Genomic DNA, 24457 nt, shown 5'->3' with positions numbered 1-24457 from the left:
TGTGTGGAATGATCCACCAGCGGGCTGCCTCCACCCATAAACACTCTTTGAAAAGGAATTTGCTCTCATTCAAATCAGCCACCCCAAACAGGAGCAGGAGCAACTCATTGTAAGGATGACATCGGAAGTCTTGGAGAGATAACATGTCAGAGAGGCCCAGCACCCTCTGACCTTCGTGTATGACCTCTGCAGCCCCCACTTGCTTAGTGGCTCCACTCCCTCCCTTTCTGCAGCACCAGCACCACTGCTACTGGTAATAATAGAACCCCCTCTGGAGCCTGCATTACCTCCAGCTCCAACTCAGCCAAGGGTGATCTGTGCTTGCCGTGTCCATTTCCCCAGTCTCTTCATTGCTCAACTCAGTACAGTGTGGCTTCCACCTCTGAGAGCTCTGCTGAATGATCTTGCGGAGTTCACCAGTAATCTCCTAATTACCAAATTCAAGGAATACTCTCTAATCTCTGACCTCTTTTCAGCCTTCACCCTGGTGACCACGCCCTCCCTGGAACATCCTTTTCCACCGGCATGTGACAGTGCTCATTCCTGCACTTGGTCCTACTGTATCCTTTGGTGGCTGTATGGGACCTTTGGGTCTGCCTGTATGACCCTTCCAATTGTCTCCCCTTTACCAATCTCCTTCCTCTGGGAGATTTCATTCATAGTCTTCCCTTCCATGTGGAAGACTCCCCCAGCTCCATGTCTTTATCACAGTCCTGTTTTCTGAATTCCAGCCCTATAGCTTTCTCTACTGCTAAACATCTCTCTTTCTGGATGTCTCCATCGACCCCTCAAACTCCACATGTTCTAAGTGCTTTCTGTTGTCCTCCCCTTCAGACCTGCTGATCTTCTCTTGTATTACTCTTCTTGGTTCGCAATATCACCATCTACCTAGTTACCCACTCCAGAGTCCTCTAAATCAATTTCTTCCCTTGACCACTTAAAACCAACTGGTCATCAGACTTGGTCTATTCTACCACCCAGGTCTGTCTCAGATGATTTTCTTCCTCACCATCCTTGATCCATGCTGTGCTCACTTGCTGTAACAAATGCCACAGACTGGGTGGCATAAGCAACCGAAATTTATCTCCTTACCATTCTAGAGGCTGGAAGTCTGAGATCAAGATATCAGCGGGGTTGGTTTTTTTCTGAGGCCTGTGTGTTTGGCTTGCAAATAGCTGTCTTTTCTGTGTGTCTTCTCCTCGTCTTCTCTTTGTGTGTCTGTGTCCTATTTTCCTCTTCTTGGGATATCAGTCATAATGGATTAGAGCCACCCTAATGACCTCACTTTAAACTAATTAACCCTTTAAAGATCCTATCTCCAAACACAGTCACGTTCCGAGGTACTGACATTGAGGACTTCAACATGAATTTTAGGGGACACAATTTAGCCCATAGCACATGCCCTCATCATGTCCTTACAAGCTAATATGTGCTCTCTTAATTAGTTTCCCTACTTCCAGTATCCTTTCCCTTCTAATATATCCTCCATACCACCATCAGAAAGATTATTCTGATTTCGGATGTGAGCACATGAGTCTCTTTGCTTCAAACTCTTTAATGGCTCCCAGTTACATAGAGTATAACCTCTAGATTCCTTCAAAGGGCATTCTTCCATGATCTGGTTCAGCCACTGTCCTATTCATATAGTACTCCAACCACTCTGAAATATTTAAAGTTTTCTAAAGGTTTTAGACCTGCACCTCTGCCTTTGCACATGTAGCACTCTGTATCTGGAATGTTCTTAATTACCTCCCTCTGGCCATCTCCAACTCATTTTTTTTTAATTTTCTTTTTTTAATGTTTATTTATTCTTGAGAAACAGACAGAGCATGAGCAGGGGAGGGGCAGAGAGAGAGGGAGACGCAGATTCCAAAGCAGGCTTCGGGCTCTGAGCTGTCAGCACAGAGCCCAACACGGGGCTCAAACCCACGAACCACGAGATCACGATGTGAGCCAAAGTCGGATGCTTAACCGACTGAGCCACCCAGGCACCCCTCCAACTCCTTTAAGACTCCATACAGGTAGCACATTCTGTAGGAAGTCCTGCCATAGAGTAACCTGGAGGAGATACGGCAAATAGCAATAGTACAAGCTGAGAGAAAATGTTAATATATGAAAAAGCATCTCTTTCATATGAATGTAATAAAAAAGAATATGTTAAATGTAAATTAAGCTAGTTGTTATAGACTTTTCTCATTCTGCAGAGCCCCCGGAGCTTTCCTAAAGGACAGATTAGGAAACTTTCGTCTTCCTTTTCATCATGTACTTAGCCATCAGCTCAGGACCCTCATCGTACTTAATCACTTCCTGACGCCTTCCTAAATCTGGAGCACCATCCAAAGGGTTGTGGTGAAGTTCAGCACACTCCCTCTCAGCGGCCTCTGTTCTTTAGCTCTAGATACTCAGTAACAATGCAGCGTTCCCCCAGCTTTTCTGAAAATATGAGCACAAATTGCAAGAAATGCAGTACACATTGGGAGATGTCATTACATTAGGAGTGACGTGAAAAATCTGATGGAGGCAGGGGGAACAGGTGGACATTGCAGGATAACATAAAGGGGAGGTCAGTCCGTTAGTAATGCAAAGAATATGATGGACTTAAAGAAAAGGTATAAATTACAGGGTAATGTGAAGAAGAGGTCAGTACATTAGTAACATGGGAAAACTGGCAGATTTGGGAGGAACAAGTGCAAATTGTAGGATAATGCACGGTAGTGGCTTCACTGCAATGGTGAGCTTCCATCCTATCAAGGAGGCCCGCTGGCCATGCAGCCACTCCTAGAGCTTCCGGTATTTTTATGGTTCCGTCTTACAGCAGAGCTTTATGTCTTTTAGAACTCTTGATTAAACTCCAAGCTAATATTACAGAGAAAAATCATTATTCCGGCCTAATAGAGGAAAAAACAGAATGATTCCTTCCAAATTTCTGAATGCCTGAACCTATAAACCTCGTATTTGTCAACCCTAATAAACACACCGCTTTGGGGGGAACCCTTCGCTGCACACAGACACACATTCCTCCAAGAGGCTTTATGAACAGGACTGCCATATCTGGGCTCAAGATAGAATTTAAAACCATCATATAATAAAACTCTTAAAGAACAATTTTAAAGCATAGCAGATAATGAGAGACTATTCTCAGTGGACCTCTCTTGTTTTGAAACATCTTGCAAGTGGGGTGCCTGGGTGGCTCAGTCGGTTGGGTATCCGACTTCAGCTCAGGTCATGATCTCGCGGTGTGTGAGTTCGAGCCCCGCGTCAGGCTCTGTGCTGACAGCTCAGAGCCTGGAGCCTGTTTCAGATTCTGTGTCTCCCTCTCTGACCCTCCCCCGTTCATGCTCAGTCTCTCTCTGTCTCAAAAATAAATAAATGTTAAAAATTAAAAAAAAAATTAAAAAAAAAAAAAGAAACATCTTACGAGTGAGGCACTGACCTTCCTTTTTCCAGAATATCTTTTCAAAGGTGTTTGGATAGCGAACAGGCTTAGAAGATAGAGTCAGGGTCTTCCTCCAGAACAAAAGGTAGGCATGCTTATCAACCATTTAAAAAGAAACCGGCTCCCTCAACTCAGGCTTCCCCCTCCATAATGCAGCCCTCCATATGTGTAGGCACCCATCTGGGCCCATCTGCCTCATCCCATAGGACTCGGGGTAAAGGGAACCGACACAAATGTGCTGACCCCCGTGCTGCTTGCTGCCGTGGGTAATGGAGTCCTTTGTCTGTGAGCCAGTAATCATGGGTCCGCTGCCAGCACCCATGAATCTGTGGCAAGGCTACCTTGCTAGCTTGCAGGGAGGCTAAATTCCCAGGCCCTTCACAATTTTTAACAGTTTGATCAACAGTTTAACGGTTTGGGATGCTGACTGTGACGTGGCTTTCTGGAAGAAGGAGGAGGAAATGACGGTCTCTAATGGGAGTTGAAGAAAGTCCATGGGAATTAGTAGCAATGTGTTGACCAAATTAGACGGGCAACCAGGCAATAATGGTCCTCTGCTTTGTCACTTGTTAACGAAGAGGACTGGGGAGGTGGTGGCGGTACAGTTATGGAGACAGTGTCTGGGTTGCTGCTGACTCTCTTCTGGGCAAGAGGACTTCTTACCAATATGGTGGGCCGCCTTGAGTCTGCTCGGTAGTGTCTGATGCAAAGATTTGTATTGGGTGGGCGGAAAGTTCTACTCCCTTTTCAGACAACACCTACATAGACTGAGTGAGAATGAAGGGAAATTTGTGAGTGCTCTAGGCAGAGACCAAGAGTAAGTGGCCTTAGAACTTTGGCTCTTTCTCTTGGGAGATCAGGAGCAGGGCACATAATGCCTGTTAAGGAAGAATGGCAACAGCCAAGCCATATTATGGCTCGGCTTCTCCTGCGTTCTATGGTGCAAACGTAGATCCATTGGGAGATAAGGTCTCAAAGTTTTTGCATTGTTTAGCCAACTAATTAACATATATTTAGAGGTCCCTATTTGGAAAATAGTTATTTTGAAAAGCAAGGGAATGATGCATTCAAAATTCAGGAGAGCAGTTTCTTCGGAAGGTGAGGCACAGGGCTGAGATCAGGAAGGACCTCACAGGTAGCTACAGTAACGTTGGTCATTTTCTAGTTAAGTTGGGGATGAGTTTGCAAGTTTGGGTTTTATTATCATGCTTCATAAGGCAGTTATTTGTCACATATATTTACTCTTTGTTCCAAGAATTACATGGTACATTTTGGCAATACACTGAGTTTGTAATTAGAATTACTGGATTTCTATGGATTATGTAACAGCTGTTAGATTTCTGTGTGGATATTTGTAGGGTGGAGGTTAATGTCTTCCCATAAGATCCCTACAGCATCCAACAGTAAAAGGGTATATCTACATACCTTAGTGGGAGAAATTCTGGAGAGGTTCAGTGTTTTTTACCTTTTTGGATAATAGATAGGTCCTGAGATTACAGTGGCCCCCCCTTATCCGCGTATTCACTGTCTGCGGTCTTAGTTACCAACACTCCCCCGCAGTCCAGAGGCAGATGGTCCTCCTGATGTGTCTTCAGAAGGTCAGTAGCAGCCTCACACTACATCTCAGCGCCTGTGTCATTCACCCCCCTCCCCTCATCACGTACGCATTTTGTCATCTCACATCATCACAAGAAGATCCATTACAGCACAATAAGGTATTTTGAGAGAGAGACCACATTCACCTAACTTTCATTACAATGTTTTAATTTTCTATATTATTAGTTATTGTTGCTACTGACATACCCCATTTTATCGCACCTTGCTTTATTGCACTTTGCAGGTATTGCTTTTTTTTTTTTTTTTTTTTTTAATAAATTGAAGGTTTGTGGCAACCCTGGATCAAGCACGTCTATTGGCGCCATTTTTCCAACGGCATTTGCTCGCTTTGTTTTGGTAATTCTTGTGCTATTTCAAACTTTTCCGTTATTACTGCTGTAGAGATCTGTAATCAGTGATTACAACTTGCGGAAAGCTCAGTTGATGGTTAGCATTTTTAGCATAAGGCATTTTAAAATTAAGGTGTAGACACTGGGCTTTTTGTGTTGTTGTTGTTGTTTTTTAGACATAATGCTATTGCACCCTTAACAGACTACGAGTAGAGTGCACGTGTAACTTTTATGTGTACCGGGAAACCAGAGTTCATTTCACTTGCTTTATTGTGATACTGGCTTTATTGCGGTGGTTTGGAACCAAACCCACAATATCTCCGAGGTATGCCTGTAATCTCTTACTGTGCCTGCTTTATAAATTAAACCTTATCATAGGTATGTACGTGTAGGAAAAAAAACAGTGTGCATAGGGTTTGGTATTACCTACCGATTTAGACACCCGTTGGGGTCTTGGAACGTGTCCCCCATGGGTAAAGAGGGACAGTTGCGTTGCAGGTTAAGTCCTCGCGTATTTGCTTAAGCTAAGACTAATTAGAAATTATTTTAGTTTGAGGTCTAATTCTAGATACAGTTCATTTTCATCATTCCTAAAAACGGCTTGTGAGTGCTTTCTATATTTATAGTGCTGAGGGGACATTGCCTAGGCATTTGAGAAATTGGGAAAATATTATGTGTACTCTACCAACGTCTCTGTCCTTGGGGATTGGGGAAGCCTGTCTTATTTCCCTTCCAAATTCTGTCTGCTATAGAGTCAGGACAGAGAAGAGTTCTTCGAACCTGCTCAGGAGGCCAAACTCTAAGGGGAATTTTGTGCCTCCAGTGTCTTCCGAGAATGAGTGCAGCGCCTTGCTGACAGCTTCGTCTACAACGAGGCTTCCGGGAGACTCATCCCTTACCACATGTGTGAGGACTGCACGCTCCTTGGTCTGGCTGACCTTGAGGGTCAAGACACTGATTTCTTTGTGAGGTCACCTTTAGGATCTTGTCATCATACTACTAGCTAAATATTTTTACCGCCTACTATAGACCAAATGCTGTTGGCACTTTGTTTCATTTATTCTGTACATCAACCTGTGGTGGCTATTATCATCCCCCCTCTTCTACATCGAAGCAGAGCTTTGACATCTGACTCTTTTAAAAAAAATTTCTTTTAATGTTGATTTATTTTTTTGAGAGTGAGAAACAGAGCATGGGTAGGGGAGTGGCAGAGAGAGCGGGAGCCACAGAACCCGAAGCAGGCTCCAGGCTCTGAGCTGGCAGCACAGAGCCCGATGCGGGGCTCGAACTCACAGACCGTGAGATCATGACCTGAGCTGAAGTCGGACGCTCAAGCCACTGAGCTGCCCAGGCACCCCGAAGCACAGCTTTGGGATAGACGAGGTGACTTTTCATGTTCTCCTCACCAGAATGCAAACTAGGTCTTACAAAACTTGTGCTTTAGCAATTCCAGAGCCTTGTCATTTAATTCGCTAATTCTAATAATATCCTGTGAGTGTACAGACTTTTCCATTCTGATGGAAATCAGCGTGCCGTAAGACGCGGCAATCGGAAGTGGTGTGGTAAGGACAAGTGGGCCAACCTCTGTAGCCTCTGGGCAGGGGGGAGGCTACGTTGGGGGTTGCTGAGATCCTATCACCCCTCTTTTTAATGAATGCCATTAAATTCATTTCCTTCTCATCAAAACAGTGTCATCAGTATCTGGATGGCTAATGTTTTGAGATAAGCAGGATTTAACATTCCTAAAGTGTGAGTGGGGGGGGGGAGGGAACAGGCACATGAGGGATATTTTTATTTTGCTGAGAATGGTTTTATTTCCTTACCATGCTGGAATGAGACCAAGTGTCCCCAAGTTTGTTTCTATAAGAAAGCAAGGAGCATTTGAACAGCGCTTGGTTTCTGATACTCTCGTGAGTAGCGTGAAGGTCCTTTCCTCCTGATCCCTATGAGGGAACTCGTTTACTTTAAGTGAAATGAGTATCAAAGGCAGAGTTTAAAGTGTCTGTATCCTTGGCTTGCAGATTTGTCTTTATTTGGCTACCGAAAAAACAAATAAAGACTTTAATCTGACCCACAGAATACTTAAAACACGGCATTGCAGTGAAAGATAGCAGGAGTGAGCCTCCCCCAGGAGGCCCCCCAGGCTGGCGACATTGTTGAAGGTGAGTGCTCGGTGCCTGAGAACCCAGGAGGAGAACCCCCAGTTACAGTAGATTCAGGAGAGCATTTTACAGAAGACAGCTCACTGCCTAATTCTGTGGAGTGATTTTCTCTTGACATATACTTATACGTGCCTCATTTTGGTAGGGCTTGATGCAAAACCAAAATATCTTTCCTTGTGGGAAGAATATTTCACGTCATAAGCTCTTCCCAAGGACCACACAATCTCGTACGTGGTCACTGTTGAAATATGATGCATAATTTGAAGTGCAGGCCACCCCATCCTACAAATACATGAAGGCCTTGGACGGTGATCAAAAAGAAAAAAAAAAATTTGTTTCAGTCCTTCTCGGCTTCTCCTCAGGGCCAGTTCTCCAATTCAGTGGCCACATCACACGCCGTGGATCCACCAGCTAAACAGTTGCTTACGGCACACTGTTCATGGACATAGCGGAGAGTTTTCCCCTTTGGAAGAAACAAAGTATAGTCCCCGGCTAAGAATGGGTTGGTTCCCAAGGTTTGGGGAAGTGGAATCTGGAACCTGGAACGTAATACCCAGAGAGTGTAATAAAATGATGCTTAATTTCCCAGGCTAGCCCACCAGGCATCTTTAATTCCTAGTGTGGTTGACTCATACCCTCAAGCCTGTGTGTCCTGTTGGTGTTAAAATACAGAAAGATAAATACAAAAAAAAAAAAAAATACAGAAGGAAAGGGGCGCCTGGATGGCTCAGTCGCTTGAGTGTCCAACTTTGGCTCAGGTCATGATCTTGCAGTTCGTGGGTTCAAGCCCCGCATTAGGCTCTGTGCTGACAGCTCAGAGCCTGGAGCCTGCTTCGGATTCTGTGTCTCCCTCTCTCTCTCTGCCCCTCGCCCCCTCATACTCTGTTTCTCTCTCTCTCAAAAGTAAGCAAACGTTGGGGCACCTGGGTGGCTCAGTCGGTTAAGCGTCCGACTTCGGCTCAGGTCATGATCTCACAGTTCGTGAGTTTGAGCCCCACACGGGGCTCTGTGCTGACAGCTCAGAGCCTGGAAGCTGCTTCGGATTCTGTGTCTCCCTCACTCTCTGCCCCTCCCCTGTTCATGCTCTGTCTCTCTCTGTCTCAAAAATAAATAAAACATTTTTAAAAATTTTTAAAAAGTAAACAAACATTAAAAAAATTTTTTTTAATAAAATACAGAAGGAAAAGGAGGCACAGTCTCTCCTCTGCCTTTCTGGGCTCTTGGGTCACCCTTTCTTTGTTGTCCTCATACCTCAGAGATCTCTAGTGTCCTTGTATCATGGTGTTCCAAAATCACCAGCTGCTTGTTCTCCACTCCCCACCCCCTAATTTCCTCATTTTAGCTGATCTCAGCTGGATGGTAGTAGGGATGTATTTTGATTAAACTAATTCACACTGAAGTGTGCATGACTGATAGCCCCTTAATCCTCCCAAAGGCCTTTGCATTATTAAGGGAAAATGCTTATTAAATTAAACAAGTATAGATTATTCAGGACCTAAAATGAAGTGAAAGAAAAGATTAAGGCAGAGCAAGGGACGTTATGTTGGGATGTAACCTGGAAGACGGGCTCAGCATGGAATTTGCTCCCTGGGGCTAGCTTCCCTAAGCCAGTCCTGCTTTTTATCACTTCTTTCTTTGTGCTGCTTCTGAACTCAATAGTTCCAGGAAAGGCCAAGTGTTAATATAGTAAGGCAGCAGTAGAAGCTGCATTGCTGGAGATGAGGTTTGGAGAGTGGGCTGGGGAGGGCCAGAGCACTGGCTGAGGACATAAATGACCAAGTGACTGTAGGTATGAATTATGTGCAAGGCATGGACACTGGCCTAAGCAAAGAGACTGAGGCATCACACTAAATAGAGATCGTGAGATCATTCAGCATATTCAGGGCCTGTCAACTGCCAATGAGCAAGTAGCCCTGTTTCTGCCTTCATACTTAGGTACAGTCTATTCAGGAGAGTAGACCTTAGGTAAATAATCACACAAAAACTAGGCCATCACACATCTGTCCTCCTGCCACATTAGATAAAGCAAAGGCTATCATGACCGCCTGTAAGTGGGGGCCCTGATGGACATGGGGGTTGCATGGCTTTCCCAGTGGGAGGCGGGTGTTTCAGGAAAGACTTGGGGTCAAGTCAGGGCAGCCACTTGAAGAGGGTGGGGAGAGCATCTCAGGGAGAATGCACAGGGTGCATAATATCCATGTTCCAAATTGGAAGGAGCCCCCAGGGGAGGGTTAGAGAGGCAGGACCCATGGGCTCAGGAGCCCAGAGAGAGACCAGCGCTGGTCGCCAAGTGTTGTAGCCATGTCTGGGGCTTGGAATCTCAAAGGTCTGAGGTTTGACTTCAAGCATTTAAGCAAAAGAGCGGCCCCCACACATAGAGCATGTGGCCCTGACTCTACACGTAACTGAGGTTTAGAGAAGGGAAATCTATTTGTGGATTTTTAAAAAAATTTTTTTCAGGTTTATTATTTATTTTTGAGAGAGAGACAGAGTGTGAGCAGGGGAGGGGCAGAGAGAGACACAGAATCCAAAGCAGCTCTAGGCTCTGAGCTGTCAGCACAGAGCCCGATGTGGGGCTTGAACTCACGAACCGGGAGATCATGACCTGAGCTGAAGTCGGAGGCTCAACCGACTGAGCCACCCAGGCACCCCTACTCATGGATTAAAATTAAAATCTGAAGGGAGCACAGGACATGCTGTTGTTGTGTGATTTGTAATTTGAGGGGTGCCCATCAAGGCCCCCACTTCAAAATATCTTTCCAATCACTCCTGACACAGTGTCTAAAATCCTATAATTTAAAACTCAGGTTCCCTAACAACCAAGGCTTAGGCATAAGGTGACATTAAAAAAAATTGTTCAGAACCCTAGTCATCCTTTTCTGAAGTGCCTTTTTCTTCTCTCTGTGACATCTCCTCCTTCAGATGCCCAGAGCTCATCTGTCAGTCTGTCAGTCAACACAGGATTTCAAGAAAGGACCCGATAGAACTTACATGAACTTTATGATGCAATTTTCAATCGGTCTGTTGCCTTCTCCTAGCATGTAAATGTGCATCCCGTTGTAACTCAAATTGCCTTAAGTGATAAATGAAATCTGTTGGTTCACACAGCTGAACCCAGCAGAGGTGAGATGGGCTTGGGTGTAATTTTATCGAGGCTGGGGCTCCGCTCTGGATCTCTAGGATTCTTCAGCCTTGCCCTTCCTCCCCCGTGTCCAATGTGATTGGTCTGATGCCCTTGTACTGACTGCAGTGTCTCCAACCCTCACAGCCACCGCATCACCAGCCTGAGCTGCGAGCTGCTCTCCTCGGGAGGGTCAGAAGTCCTGGGCTTCTCCCTGAGGTGGTGGGACCCCCCTGAACCAATGATGAGGACCAGGAGTGTTTGCTAATCTGAGAACCAGTCACTGTGAGCAAGGGGGTGGCGTTCTGCTGATAGCACCCCTGGAGCTGTGGGCCGGATCCTTTCCCCCCAAATCCCAGGGCTGCTAGATATCAGCAGTGGGGGCAGGGTCAAGTGTGGTCTAAGGCAGTGCCAGACAAAGCTGATGGCCCAGGGGTATTTCTATTTTAAATTGTTTGTCTACTTGTAGAATGTTAGAGCAATGTGGGCATCAGCAAGCAGATGGGAAGGGAATTGTTTTAAGAGTGGGCGTTGGAGCCATCTAAGTGTCCTTTGTCCTGACATTCAGTCACCAATCTGCTAGTACGGCTCAGGTTATCCAGTGAGTGTTGTCTGTGACATTCCTGTGCTGTAAGCATCTGAGCTCAGGTGTCTGTGACCTTCAAAGAGGCTAAGTGTGTGGCTGTGGTAGATGGAGTTCAAAAAAGATGTAGATCCTGTTCGTTTAGGACAATTATGCATTATTTAAAACTATTTTTAAAAATTACAGTGTTGCTCATTGGATGTGTTAGAATAACTTCATAAACTGGAGTTTGGCAGGAGGGGAGGGAGGTGCAAACGAGGGTTACTGCTTAATGAGAGGTTTGATGGTCTTTGTTCTCTGTCTACCTTATCTAAGTTAAAATAGATTTTTAAATTCAAATAAATGAATTTTCAGATTTTTTTAATGGGAATGGTTTTATTTCTTTAAAAAAAAAATTTTTTTTAATGTTCATTTATTATTGAGAGACAGAGACAGAGCATGAGCATGGGAGGGGCAGCGAGAGGGGGAGACACAGAATGGGAAGCAGGCTCCAGGCTCCGAGCTGTCAGCACAGAGCCCGACGCGGGGCTCAGACTCACAAACTGAGAAATCATGACCTGAACCGAAGTCGGATGCTTAGCCAACTGAGCCACCAGGTGTCTCGGTTTCATTTCTTATAACATTTACTACAAGGCTATATTGAATTTTTCAGAAATATTCCCAAATAAGGCAAAAAAAAAAAAAAAGGGGGGTGTGTGCATGTGTGCGCGTGTGTGTGTGTGTGTGTGTGTGTGTGTGTATGGCATTTAAAAATTTTAATCCCAGCTCTTTTCTGCCTGACCAACTATATGTTGTTAATATTCACATAGATATTAAAATAAAAAGGAGTATACACATCCTCACCAAAAAGATGATGTACAGGAGGCTTCCTATTGCTGGAGATACAGAGAAATAAAAGGCACACTTCCTATCCTCAGGGAACATCACATGTTCCATCCGGGAAGAAAGGCAAAAACATGGAAAATAAACAGTGGCAGGTTATCCACAGCCCAGTGCCACCGAGCGAGATAAAAGGAGGAACAGTTGCCGGGGTGAGAGGGCAGGCCCACGGGGATGCAGAGGATGGGAGAAGTGTGGGCATCAGCAAGGAAGGGGAGAACATCTCAGGCCAAATAAGTTCACTTTTGCAGTTAGTTGGCTTTTATCCCGTCTTCCCTCAACTTGTTATTACAACGTTGCTTAATTCCAAGATTTTCTTTGCTGTTGATATTTTCCGCAGAATTGTTAGATTGGATCATTGTGGATCCCCTCCAATCGTTTGTGTGTTTTCTAACCTTTCTGTAATGATTCCCTATGATCCTTTCAGAATTGTTTTGCGACGGTATCCTAATATAATTCTACATTTCTCTTACAATGATGATAAAGTATTGTCACAAGCAAACTAGAAAATAAAAGTATTAACAGTTACATTTCTCATGAAGTAAATGTAAGGATAGTTACTTATCTGTAGGTGCTAAAAACTGTCCCAGATACACAGTCACTATTTGATAGCATCTTAAAATGTTCGGGGCTGTCGCTCACGGATGTCTTGGCCTCCTGACACCCTCATGTGAATTTTGTAAGACATGAGAATTTCAGAAAACTGAATCTGACTATAACCAAGTTGGCAGAGTTCTTAGCTACCTTTATTTGACGTTGAGTTGTTGCATTATTCTTCAATTAGTAAATCTAGAAGTAAAGCTGAAAGTTTCCATTTAGCGTATGTTTCTCCTTTTAAGTTCTTTCCTGTCCTTTCCTGTTCATTTCCTCCTAGCAAACCCGTGAGCTCCCGTATTTGGCTGTGAATTCCTCTTGGACTGGGATGGTTGAATCCCTGGAGCTTTGGACAGCGCTCAGTGAGTGCTCAGTGAATGAATGAAAACAACATTTCACACAAGAATAGAAAGAAATAATGCTGAGGAAATTAGGTACAAGTACATCTTATGATTTAATTTTCACAGATGATTTTGAACAATCTATCTTGTCATAGCAACTTCCTGCTAGTTTTACCTAACCAGGAGCTAAACTTGATATAATGGCAGTGAGATTTATAAGTCTGGCAGAGGATGCTTGAACATCAATTATTTTGTAAAGCAGACCTGTTATCTTGACATGTTACCACATCGATGATATGGATGCTCAGATTTTTAAAAGATCTTTGGCTTCCTCTTCTGCATAATTAAGTTCTTTTCAGAACAACTTATATATTGTAGATTTCACATATGTGTTTCAGACTAGTCAACACAACTAAAATTTGATCGTGATTACTGGCTTTTCAAAGCCTTCCTTCATTTCCCAGCAGTCAGCTTCCTGTCAGAATTCATTTCCCATTTGGAAAATCTCTCTCTGACCTGCAGTTTTTTGGACACAATTCATCCTTCACAAATTTGAGTCTACCCATTGTCATCAATCTGTAGCTTCTCAGATGGCAAAAGACCCCTTTTTATTCAGAGTGATAAAATCTATCTAAAACATCAGAGGAGAGAAAACTAAGAAAAACATTTAGAGGTTTTGTCCCCGTGATTTTTCCAATTAAAAAAGCTTTTCAGTGTGTATCTATTTCTGTTATTAAGCTTTAAGAAATCAAAGTAATAACCGTTAAATTGAAGCAAGACGTGCTTTCCATTCTCCCTCAATCTTTACATGATTAAAATTAAGCTTTGGCGTAGCTGCAATATAATTCAGTTCCATTTAGCAAATATATATGGAAACCCTTTTGCTGGCTCCCCATTACTGTGGTGTCTACCAGAACTGCCTTTTAGTTTCAATAACTGAGTGTGAGATGTGAGCATTCCAGATGTGACTGCTGGGGAAAATAAAATCCAGTATGGAAGTAGGTTAGACTTTGAAGGCATCATCCAAGATGGTGGACCATAAGAATGTATTAGTTTTGGCTTGCAAAAAGGGAAAGTCTTTCCATGTTAGGGGCACCGAGGTGGGGTTTAGCAGGGTGTGTACTGATTCTTGAACAAGAAAGGGACATGATGAGGAAGGTCTTCATCTGGCTGCAAGCTATACCATAGAATGAAGAGGTGGCTGGTCCACAGGAAGCCGTTGTCACTGGGGCCTAATTGATGAGGTCCTGCTTCAAGGGGAAAGGAAATGGACATGTGAAAGGAAGTCAAGTCTTAGAAATACTACCCAAAAAGAAGCCGATAGCCTCAAGAACTGGATCTTGGGAAGCAGTGCAAAGAGAACTGCCAAGATTAGCTCCAAGGGCTGGGAGCCTAGGCAAGTAGGACAATCATGGTGCTCCATTAGCATAAATGGAGGATTAAAAAGGGAAGTGGAGGGGCGCCTGGGTGGCTCAGTCGGTTAAGCATCTGACTTTGGCTCAGGTCATGATCTTGCGATTCATGAGTTCGAGCCCCGCATCAGGCTCTGTGCTGACAGCTCAGAGCCTGGAGCCTGTTTCAGATTCTGTGTCTCCCTCTCTCTCTGCCCCTCCCCTGCTCATGCTCTGTCTCTCTCTGTCTCAAAAATAAATAAAAACATTAACAAAAAATTAAAAAAAAAAAAAAAAAAAAAAAGGGAAGTGGACCCGGCAGAGCACTGAGAGGATACCCATGGTGAGGAGGGAAGCCAGACGAGGAATAGTCAGAGGAGATCCAGGAAACTGGATCACGGGGACAAGGGGAAGACACTGTTTCGGGAAGACAGAGTGAACAGAGAAGAAGTAAGAGTCTGAGTTTGATTTTGTACAGGAGGACACAATCCTGACCTTTCAGTAACTTCAGAAAAGTGGTGGACGGGATGCCAGATGGCAAAGACCCTGAAAAGGGAGAAAAGTTTGTGTTCTTGCTGAGACCGTACTACAAAGTCCTTCATTTATTTCCAGTAAGAAACCCTTTTGGAGGAAATCCACTCCTTACCCGACTAGTAACAAAATGCTAGCCTGTTATTAATACCTGTAGGTTTAAAATGTACCTATTTTCACATTGTAACTCAAAAACATTATTTTTACAAACCATTTGGAAATAACGTTTTTATTTTCTTTGATTCTTCTCTTTCAAAATTTTGCTTATCCCTTTCTGAGATTTATTTCTAGGTCATTGATTCAGATTCCAAAACTGGTATTTTCTGTAAGCTTATTTTATGCCTACTAGACTTTAAATTCAGACATTTTCCGACAGTAGCAACCAAAATAGCTTCAAAGATGGTTTTTACATCCACCTTACTTTTTCTTTCTTGATTGTATCTTTTCAAAAATGACCCAGATTGATAGCTTCTGAGATAGTATGCTATAGTAATGACACAGCTTTTTAGAATTGAGAAATATACTTTGGCCTCATTCTGGTTCTTGAAGACACCATTTACTCCTGAGAGGAGCCAGTCAAGAATAAAGTACATTAGAACTGGAGTCACAGGAACTAGGTTCTGTGCCTGTCTTTTTACATGACCTTGGGTCAACATCTAGAGTTTTTCATTTTTGAAGTGAGAGGATTATAGTAGAGGAAAAATTAGGTCTCTTTCCAATGGAAAATCTCAGAATGCATGAATCTACTACTTTATTCTTTAACTTAATCATCAAGCCTACCATGTAGTATGGTTCCAAATTTGAAGATGTGGTCGGGTTCCTTGTATGCTCCCCCTTCCCTGTTCCCTAAAGGTAGTGTATCCTCCGCTTATGAGGGACCATCATCTCCCCCTTCATGTGGCCAGCTCTTACCTTCTTACCCTGACCTCGTGGTGCCTATTTTCCCCGTATTCAGTGGTACCCCCCCAGCACCAAGCACCTCCAGTACAGATCGGGTGTTCAGTAAATATTTGATGATCGAATAAATGGGTTGCATTCTACTTTTTAAAATTGAAATATAGTTGACACACAATGTTATATGAGTTTCAGGTGTACAATATAGAGATTCAGCAGCTCTGTAGGTTATGCTGTGCTCACCACAAATGCAGCTACCATGTGTCACCCTACAACACTATTACAGTATCATCAGAGATCAAGAGAACTCTGTTCTCTTCCCTGTACCTCTCATCCCCATGACTTGGGCCATACTGTTATTATTGTCCACCCCTCCAGTGGAGAGACGCCAGCCTAAGCATTGGAATTGATTATGAGTTTAAAAACATGGAGATCTCCGGGTCCCACTCCCCCGCCTTTGGTATTTGAGTTTCTAGAAATGTGCATCCACATTTTAAAATCTCCCCATAGGTCTTGTTCACGGGAGACACATTTGTCTACCTTCTGTGAGTTCCTGGATGTCAGAGACGATAGTTTCTGTCAGTTCATTCCCAAGCTCTAGGGTAATTTCTGGCAGAAATTAGGTATAAATGATTGTGAATAAATGAACCCCAATTTTGAGATAAATAATAAAATGTCCTTTCTTTTGGTAGCAGATATGATACCTTGAAACTTTAAACACTGATTCACATTACCCATAAGAAATTATATTTTTAATTTTTTTTTCAACGTTTATTTTATTTTTGGGACAGAGAGAGACAGAGCATGAACAGGGGAGGGGCAGAGAGAGGGAGACATAGAATCGGGAACAGGCTCCAGGCTCTGAGCCATCAGCCCAGAGCCCGACGCGGGGCTCGAACTCACGGACCGCGAGATGGTGAGCTGGCTGAAGTCGGACGCTTAACTGACTGCGCCACCCAGGCGCCCCAGAAATTACATTTTTAAATAAATGAAATTGTTTGAACGCCCTGATCACTAGTTCTGATAACGCTCAAAACCCATGCTTTGTTGTCTAGGATTACTTTGCTCTATTTGCCCAATTCTTACAATTTAGTAATGAGTCATTTGCTTTCATTATGACTCGCCTATGTGCCATACACCTTGTTTAAATTGCTTGCTTGTTTTTTTTAAGAAGTTACAACCCATCACTATCTCTTTGTTCTCTAGTTCCAGTATTTCAAACTGTAGTTTCTTTTGGGGGGTGGGAGACTTGAAGCAGGAAGGAATAGAACCAGCATTAACTCTGTGTTGTCTTGCCACTCACAATTCTGTGCTCCAGAGAAAAGAAATTGAGGGAATTGTTTTTTAATGAAGGAAATTCTGCTATCCTGATGACAAAAACCCTATCCCTAATCCCCTACTGACTTGAGTCTTGGCTATCTATTTTTTGCACTGCAAATGACCCTGACACTGAGCAGATTAAAGCAATAAACACTTAGCATCTCAGTACCTGTGGGTCAGGAATCTGGGAGTGGCTTAGCTGGCGGCTCTGGCTCACGTCCTCTCACGAAGCTACATTCAAGATGTTGGCCAGAGTCACAGTCATTTGAAGTCTTGACTGGGGCTGGAGGATTCGCTTACGGGGTGGCTCACTCAGACACCTGGTGATTTATTTAGTGCCTGTTGTTTACAGGAGGCTCTCTCGTCAGGGCTGATTGAGTGAGCCAGGAGGGGGAGAGCGTGGAGGAAATCCCAGTGCCCACACTTAAAGGGAGGGCTATTAGGCCTTAAATAATTTGCAGATGTGGCTTAAAACCACCACAGCTTATAACATAAAACACTGTTTGCTGCCTGTGATACTGTCCAGAACGTAGAAGCAACCGTGAACCAAATTATTCATTTCATTTCTTATCCATGAACAGATGTTGGATATCCGAATTTCTGGTTCTCGCTTTATTGGTTCCGGTGTCTACTTCCTTTTTCTTCTCTTGTGTAACATAACAGATCATGTAAGATAATGAGGTACGGTGGTAAAAATCATGAAGTGTTAGAATCAAAAGGTGTCATTTTCTCTCTGCATTCCAGACTACAAGCTTTTCCTGTCTAGAAATCAATTCAGAACGTATCTTCTCTGAGGAACCTTCTTTTTTTAAAAAAAAATTTTTTTCAATGTTTTTTATTTATTTTTGGGACAGAGAGAGGCAGAGCATGAACAGGGGAGGGGGAGAGAGAGAGGGAGGCACAGAATCGGAAGCAGGCTCCAGGCTCCGAGCCATCAGCCCAGAGCCCGACGCGGGGCTCGAACTCACGGACTGCGAGATCGTGACCTGGCTGAAGTCGGACGCTTGACCGACTGCGCCACCCAGGCACCCCTCTGAGGAACCTTCTTAATGGAGGTGGGAAGAAGTTTGAGAAAACGGTTTCCCAGTGAACCAGTGAGCACCAATTACACGGTACACGTGGATGATTTTAAGAGCAGGTGCCAGAAATAAGAAGCCGTCAGAGAGGAGCATCTTAAAGGGAAAGGGGAGCTTCTCCCAAAAACGGAGCCAGTGACCATCAGATATTTTGTTGGTGATTTTATATATGTGAACTTTCAAAAAGATAAAAGAAAAGTTAGGTCAGTCACAGCTGACCTAACTGACCTCTTAGTGGGATGGAGGGGTTAAAAATCAACCAAAAGGCATTTATTAAGCGAGCCAGGTATCAGGCATCGGGTTTGTACCTACTTACCTCATTTTCAACGAGTTCTCTTTCAATTCTTCTCCATCGTCCCCAGTCGGTCTTTCCTCCCTCTTGTACTCTCTCTGCCCCACTAGACTGAAACTCTAGGGTAGAGCTGGAACGTTCACCTTCAGTCCCAGGTGCTGGAGGCAGGGCCCTCAGCCGATGTTTATTGTCGTTAAACTTAACAAGCCATATTTATCAGTGAGTACCATTATCTTCTTTTTTTTTCTGAAAAAAATGTGCAATTTGACCGAAGGCCCACACTTACCAAGTGGCAGAGTTTGGGATTCAGATTCGGGGCTGCAGTCTATGCTTCGGCACAGATGCTCTTGGGAAGATTCCATGAGGCAACTGTGCCGGGAGGCCCCAGGAGCATCCTTACAGATCTTACCTGGGAGAAATTATGTAGGAGGTATTTCTGTGTTGACCCAGAATGAGTCACTGTGGTTTAAGAGAGTGCCAGGAGATAGTTTTTCGATTGGCTAAAAGGATCTTGAGAATCAGCTGGCCTATTGTGTTTGGGCTAAAAGCGAATTTTTGGTGTTACCTGATGTTTTTCTGCCTCTCAGTGGGATGCTAAAAATTCCTCTGTAAGTGCTAAGGGAAATCCCATCGCTTTTCCTATTTTTTTCCCAGAGAGTCTACCCTGGGTGATGAAGGAATCGACCATGGTATCTAGGTAAAAGTGGGGACCCAGTAAATAAGGAGATTATGTGTCAGAGCCCTTGGCCAATCTGGTCAGTACTAAGAAGAGGTCTTCTTGCAAGAGTTCAGGCCCCAAACTACGGGAATGGAGAAACAGCAGATGCATGAAATGGGGTTTTGCATCCAAATCCAGAGGACCGTAGTGATAGGATGTGCAGTGGAGGGAACTAGGGGCTCCCAGGCTCTGTGCTGGTCGTCTGAGTGAATGGTGGCTCCATTCAGTGTGACAGAGACAGACACTAGGGGAGAGCAAGTGTGGGACTGATGATTGCATCAATTTGGGATTGATGTCCAAGGAAGGTGTTCATCCATCTAGAAATGGGCGTGGAGGTCAGATGGCTCCAGTAAAAAGAAGTTGCCCCCGGATATCTGGGAGCGCGCCTGGGTCTTAGATGTGTGTCTGTTGATGTCCCATTTCATGGATTGTTGGTACAGAAAAGAGCCGAATGGCACAGGTAGCCTTTCTGGGCTGTACTGTGCTATTGGCAGTCTCCTCTGCTGCCACACATATGTCAGTGTCCTGGACGTCTTGGGGAGCAATGAGTGACCTCCTGCTTGAGGTTGTAAAAGGGAGTTGCCACATGGCCCTGGAAGACGAGGGCCCTTCTCTCTGCCAGCCTCCCATAGGTTCTTACACAGAGCTTGCTTCTACTCATTATGATCTGGCAGTCTTATATACCTCCTTTTGGGTGGGTGGGTGGGGCGGGGGGATGTTGGCTTACAATGTTGTGTGTATCTGTGTTGAAATGTCACTCATTTTTCTTTTTAAAAGACAACCACGAATTCATGCTTTATTTTCTTGGGAAAATACTTCTAAAGAAAAAACTATAGCTTGGGTTTTCTACGTGGGTGTTGGTGCAGTTGGTTGTAATGAGACATCTTTGATTAGTCACTTGCTAGCTGACTCTGAATTGTTTTAGATGTGCTGGCTTTCTGTTTTGTTTTTTGTTTTCTTTTTTAATTCAAAGAGTTATCTTGAGATGTAACACGCTTAGCTTTTATTATGCTCTATAAAATTTCCACCTTATTTTGTGTAGGTATTCATCTGAGAGCACAATTAAAACGTCTGACTTCAGTTCTTTCCTTGCAAATGCTGCCTAACACTTCCGTCTTTCATTAACCGAAATTATTCCTATGTAAACAAATAACAATTGCCGATTGCACTGCCTTCGCTCCTGTGTTATGAGGATCCTTTAAGTGCATTCCTTGTTTAATTATACTCTTAAAAAAAATAAACGTGACATATTTTTGTCATTGTATACAATGCCAGTAGAAAACGAAGGATCACTTCTTACATTTCTAACCTTTTGCCCCTTTTATTTAATATTCATTTGGAGAGCCAGTGTGGCCGGTGGAGTGGGGACAGGCTTTGGTTCACACCAACTTGAAAATGTCAGTCCTGCTACTTCTTAGTGGTTTGACTTTGGATAAATTGCTTGAGTACTTCTCTGTGCCTTAGTTTCCTGCATATAAAATAAAGAATAATATTTGCCTCACGGATTATGGAGAATGAGGCATACGGTGCAAGTTGAACAGTACCGATCACATAATAGGTGCTCAATCAATGCTGGCAATATCTATTTTTATACGGTAGAAGAAGCTGTCTTATCCAGTGCACCAGCTTAAAAGAAGCTTCCAGTCCCCTATGCAAAGCAGTCCTGCAGATGCCCATAACATGTTGACTGCTTGTCATTGGGAGGCTCGTCTCTAGTACACTCCTGTACTTCTACTCCAACTGAGGTGTATTTGTTCCCAAACCTGTTTGTGTTGCTTGTTCTCAAACCTACCTATGCCAGGGATGCCTAGGTGGCTCAGTCGGTTAAGCATGCGACTTTGGCTCAGGTCATGATCTCGCAGTTCATGACTTCGAGCTCCGAGTCAGGCTCTCTGCTGACAGCTCAGAGCCTGGAGCCTGCTTTGGATTCTGTGTCTCCCTCTCTCTCTGCCCCTCCCCTGTTCACGCTCTGTCTCCCTCTCAAAAATAAACATTTTTTTTAAAAATTAAAAAAAAAAGAAATGGTTAAGAAGGTAAATATTATGTAATGTGTATTTTATTAGTTTTTAAATTTTTAGAAAAAGCTGTCACATTAGCTGTGGGTGAAATAACTGTTAGATTGCAGGGCGGGAGGGTGGGTAAAAAAATATTTAGAGGGATTCCACATCTAGATTGCCTTCTAGTGGTCTTTCAGTTTGCATACTTTCAGGAAACCAAAGTAGGAAATCATAGGTAATTCATTTCCAGTGTAGTTTATATAAGAAAGAGGAGAAGGCATGCTGATCCATGGACCTGGTCTCAAAGATTGCAGGCTTTGACATAAACCGCAGCTTCAGGGAACAAATGCAGGCTTATATTTCAAATTTAAAATTAAACACTTCAGTTATGGATGTGTGTAGATTGGGCCCTGGGAAACAGACCCCGAGATAGAGACAAGTGTGCAGGAGGTTTGTTGAAGGTGCTCCTGGACCCAGGCCTGTACGGGAGCCGGGGAGGCAGGGTTAACAGATAGTGAATTGCACCAATGCCATAGGGAATGCTGGGCTCACCACCCAGTGCTGGGCAACTGCAGGACTGCTTTGCATATGGGACTGGAAGCTTCTTTTAAGCTGGTGAACTGGATAAGACAGCTTCTTCTACTGTATAAAAATAGATATTGCCAGCATTGATTGAGCATCTATTATGTGATTGGTACTGTGCAACTTGCACCGTATCCCTCAATCTCCATAATCCGTGAGGCAAATATTATTCTTTATTTTAAATACAGGAAACTAAGGCACAGAGATGTAGCAGAGAGATCGGTGCTTGTCCTCCTGCACTGACCAGGCAATGGGTGTGGGCTGCCCCTGGGGAAAGGGGGCCATCAGCCTTAGTGAGGCAACTTCCTCTGGCTGGGGGTGAGCCCCTTGAATTTCTCAGTTGAACTCTCAGCAGGTAACAGTTCCAGCAGCTGGGGGATCTGACGGCAACACCCGCAGCATCCACAGCCTTATGTACCGTTTTTTATGTGTTTCCTCCCTTTCAACAGACTTTTGAAAAATTAGCCGATTGGCTCTTGGTCCAGATTGCTTCAGATAAGAGCATCTTCACTGATTAGGGGCAACATTCTGAAGGTCTCACCGTGTTTGATGTTCTTTACATTCATCAGCTGTCCCGTTTGTGATGTAGAGAGACCGTGTGGCTTAACGACACTGACAAGTGTGTGTGATGTGTTTGAAGCTGAACTGATGTTTGGACTCTGTGGACTTTGAAATACTTTCCAGTATATATTGTGAGATTCGTGAGCCCTCAAATTTTTGCTTTTTAGGTTTCCAGATGTCGTTGGCCTTTGATGATTTTTGTGGGGGGTCAGCCTCTATTTTTATGCTAATAGTCATCTTCCTTTCCTGCCCTATGACCCATAGGTCTTTATCTGCATAGTCTTCACTTACTCTTCCATCTGTCACAAGTAACCAGCCGCCCTTTCCCCTCAGACCTGCGTCTCTTCATCTTGATCCCCAGGCTCTCAGTGTGAATGATGGCCAATCTCCAGGATGCCCAAATGTCATATCTGAATGTACTCTTTCAATCCTTAGGACAGTTTATGTAGTTGTTCTTGTTTATTTTTTAACGATCTTAACCATTTTTAAAAACTATTTATTGATTTTGAGAAAGAATGCTAACGGGAGGGGCGGAGGGAGGGAGAGGGACGGAGAGAGAATCCCAAGCAGGCTCTGCCACAGAGCCCGACACAGGGCTCCATCTCATGAACCGTTGAGATCATGACATGAGCTGAAATCAAGCATCAGACACCTAACCTCCTGAGCCCCCCAGGCACCCCAGCATTGCCTTCCTTTTAAAGGCTGGATAATATTCCATCGTATGTGGACAGCACACTTGTTTATCCATCTGTCCAGGGACAGTGGGGCCGCCTCCACCTTTTTAGCTCTTTGTGACATACGCTGCTATGAACATGGCCGTGGAAGTTTTTGTTTATTTTTAAATACGAAGCTCTTTTGTTTTTGTCAGCTTGCTTTGCCTCGAATTGTAAATGGTAAAGAAGAAATATGAATCCCTTTGCAAGTGTGACCATACGTGGAGCACAAGGATACTCTGATTACCCCCACAGTGTCTATTTTCCTTCTGTGCTTTGGCGCGTGCTGACATTTTAGTAGGAATACTGTTCAGTCTCATTTATACTTAGCCCTTCATTTAGCCATGTTTTGTTGTTTCCTTGGTTTCGAATTTTATCTCTTTAGGTGAATTGGGAACTGAAGCCTTTCATTTGACTTGTGATCTTCTACATTCTGGAAGCTCATACATGTAATCGTGGAACAAATAAAGCAGCTGGAGAAAATCTTTCCTGAACAAAACCCAAGTGGGGCATTTGGGTGAGAGCCAAGATTCCAGCAGCTACAGAGGGAGATGTGAAAAGGCTGCCTATATTACAGCACTAACAAATCACTTCTGGCCCGATAGGAATGTCCTTTAAGTAATGATCAGATAGAGGGTAGGGACCTTTACACATTTAACTGCCTGACCACAAAATAAAGTGTTTACTGTAACCTTCCAAGGTCTCTCCACCACGTTAATTACTGTGATCCACCTGAAGGAACAGCAGCATTGTGAGTGACTCAATGGGCTCAGTGTAAATGGAAATTCTGAAGCTGCTTAGTCTGAGCCTGGCCTCCCACTAAACTGCTGCGGGGTGCTAGGCGAGACACTGTGTCTGTAACTTCCTGGGGTTCCGCTCCTCCAACCAAAATTCAGAACTGTGATGCACAGTTAGCTACTAAGCGATAGCTAATAATAATAAATGAAGCCCTATGTTAACTGTCTCATTTTGGAGGAGAAAGTTTATTGTCCAAAGTGATCCAATAATTAAGTAAAATTTCACTGGACGTTTTGAAAAGGTTGGTTACTCATTTTGTTTACGAACATACAAATGTGTGTGGACTGACATCAACAAAAGCAAAAGCTTGGAATGAATGTAGGTCTTAAAAAAACGTAAAGGAGCGTTCCAGGTTCTTCACCATCAGTTCATTCAGCCAACATTACCGATTCCCTGGAGCAGTGCTTCTCAAACCTTAGGTGCTTAAGAGACACCTGGAGGGCTTTTATTTATTTTTTTTTCAACGTTTTTTTTTTGGGGGGGGACAGAGAGAGACAGAGCATGAACGGGGGAGGGGCAGAG

The 24457-nt window shown here is 43.8% G+C and overlaps 1 protein-coding gene across 3 annotated transcripts in view; it reads left to right on the top strand.

Annotated features, from left to right (window-relative positions):
• Positions 1 to 24457, top strand: part of EFCAB11 (EF-hand calcium binding domain 11) — a 160837-nt gene that overhangs the window by 78302 nt on the left and 58078 nt on the right. Inside the window, exon 6 of one of the 3 annotated variants that reach the window (XM_040477989.1) lies at positions 23523 to 23820. The exons of 1 other annotated variant lie outside the window; for it this stretch is intronic. In XM_040477989.1, coding sequence (XP_040333923.1) covers positions 23523 to 23526 — 4 coding nt within the window. In that variant the 3' untranslated portion in view covers positions 23527 to 23820. Of the gene's footprint in view, positions 1 to 476; positions 547 to 23522; positions 23821 to 24457 lie in introns of those variants that run through there. One more of the 3 variants, XM_040477986.1, reaches the window with a different exon arrangement.

The sequence above is a fragment of the Herpailurus yagouaroundi genome, unplaced genomic scaffold (assembly GCF_014898765.1).
Source record: "Herpailurus yagouaroundi ecotype Mexico unplaced genomic scaffold, PumYag 141, whole genome shotgun sequence".
In the NCBI taxonomy this organism is placed as follows: domain Eukaryota; kingdom Metazoa; phylum Chordata; class Mammalia; order Carnivora; family Felidae; genus Herpailurus; species Herpailurus yagouaroundi.
The sequence above is the reverse complement of the archived record's forward strand: the minus strand, read 5'-3'. Positions and strand labels throughout refer to the sequence as shown.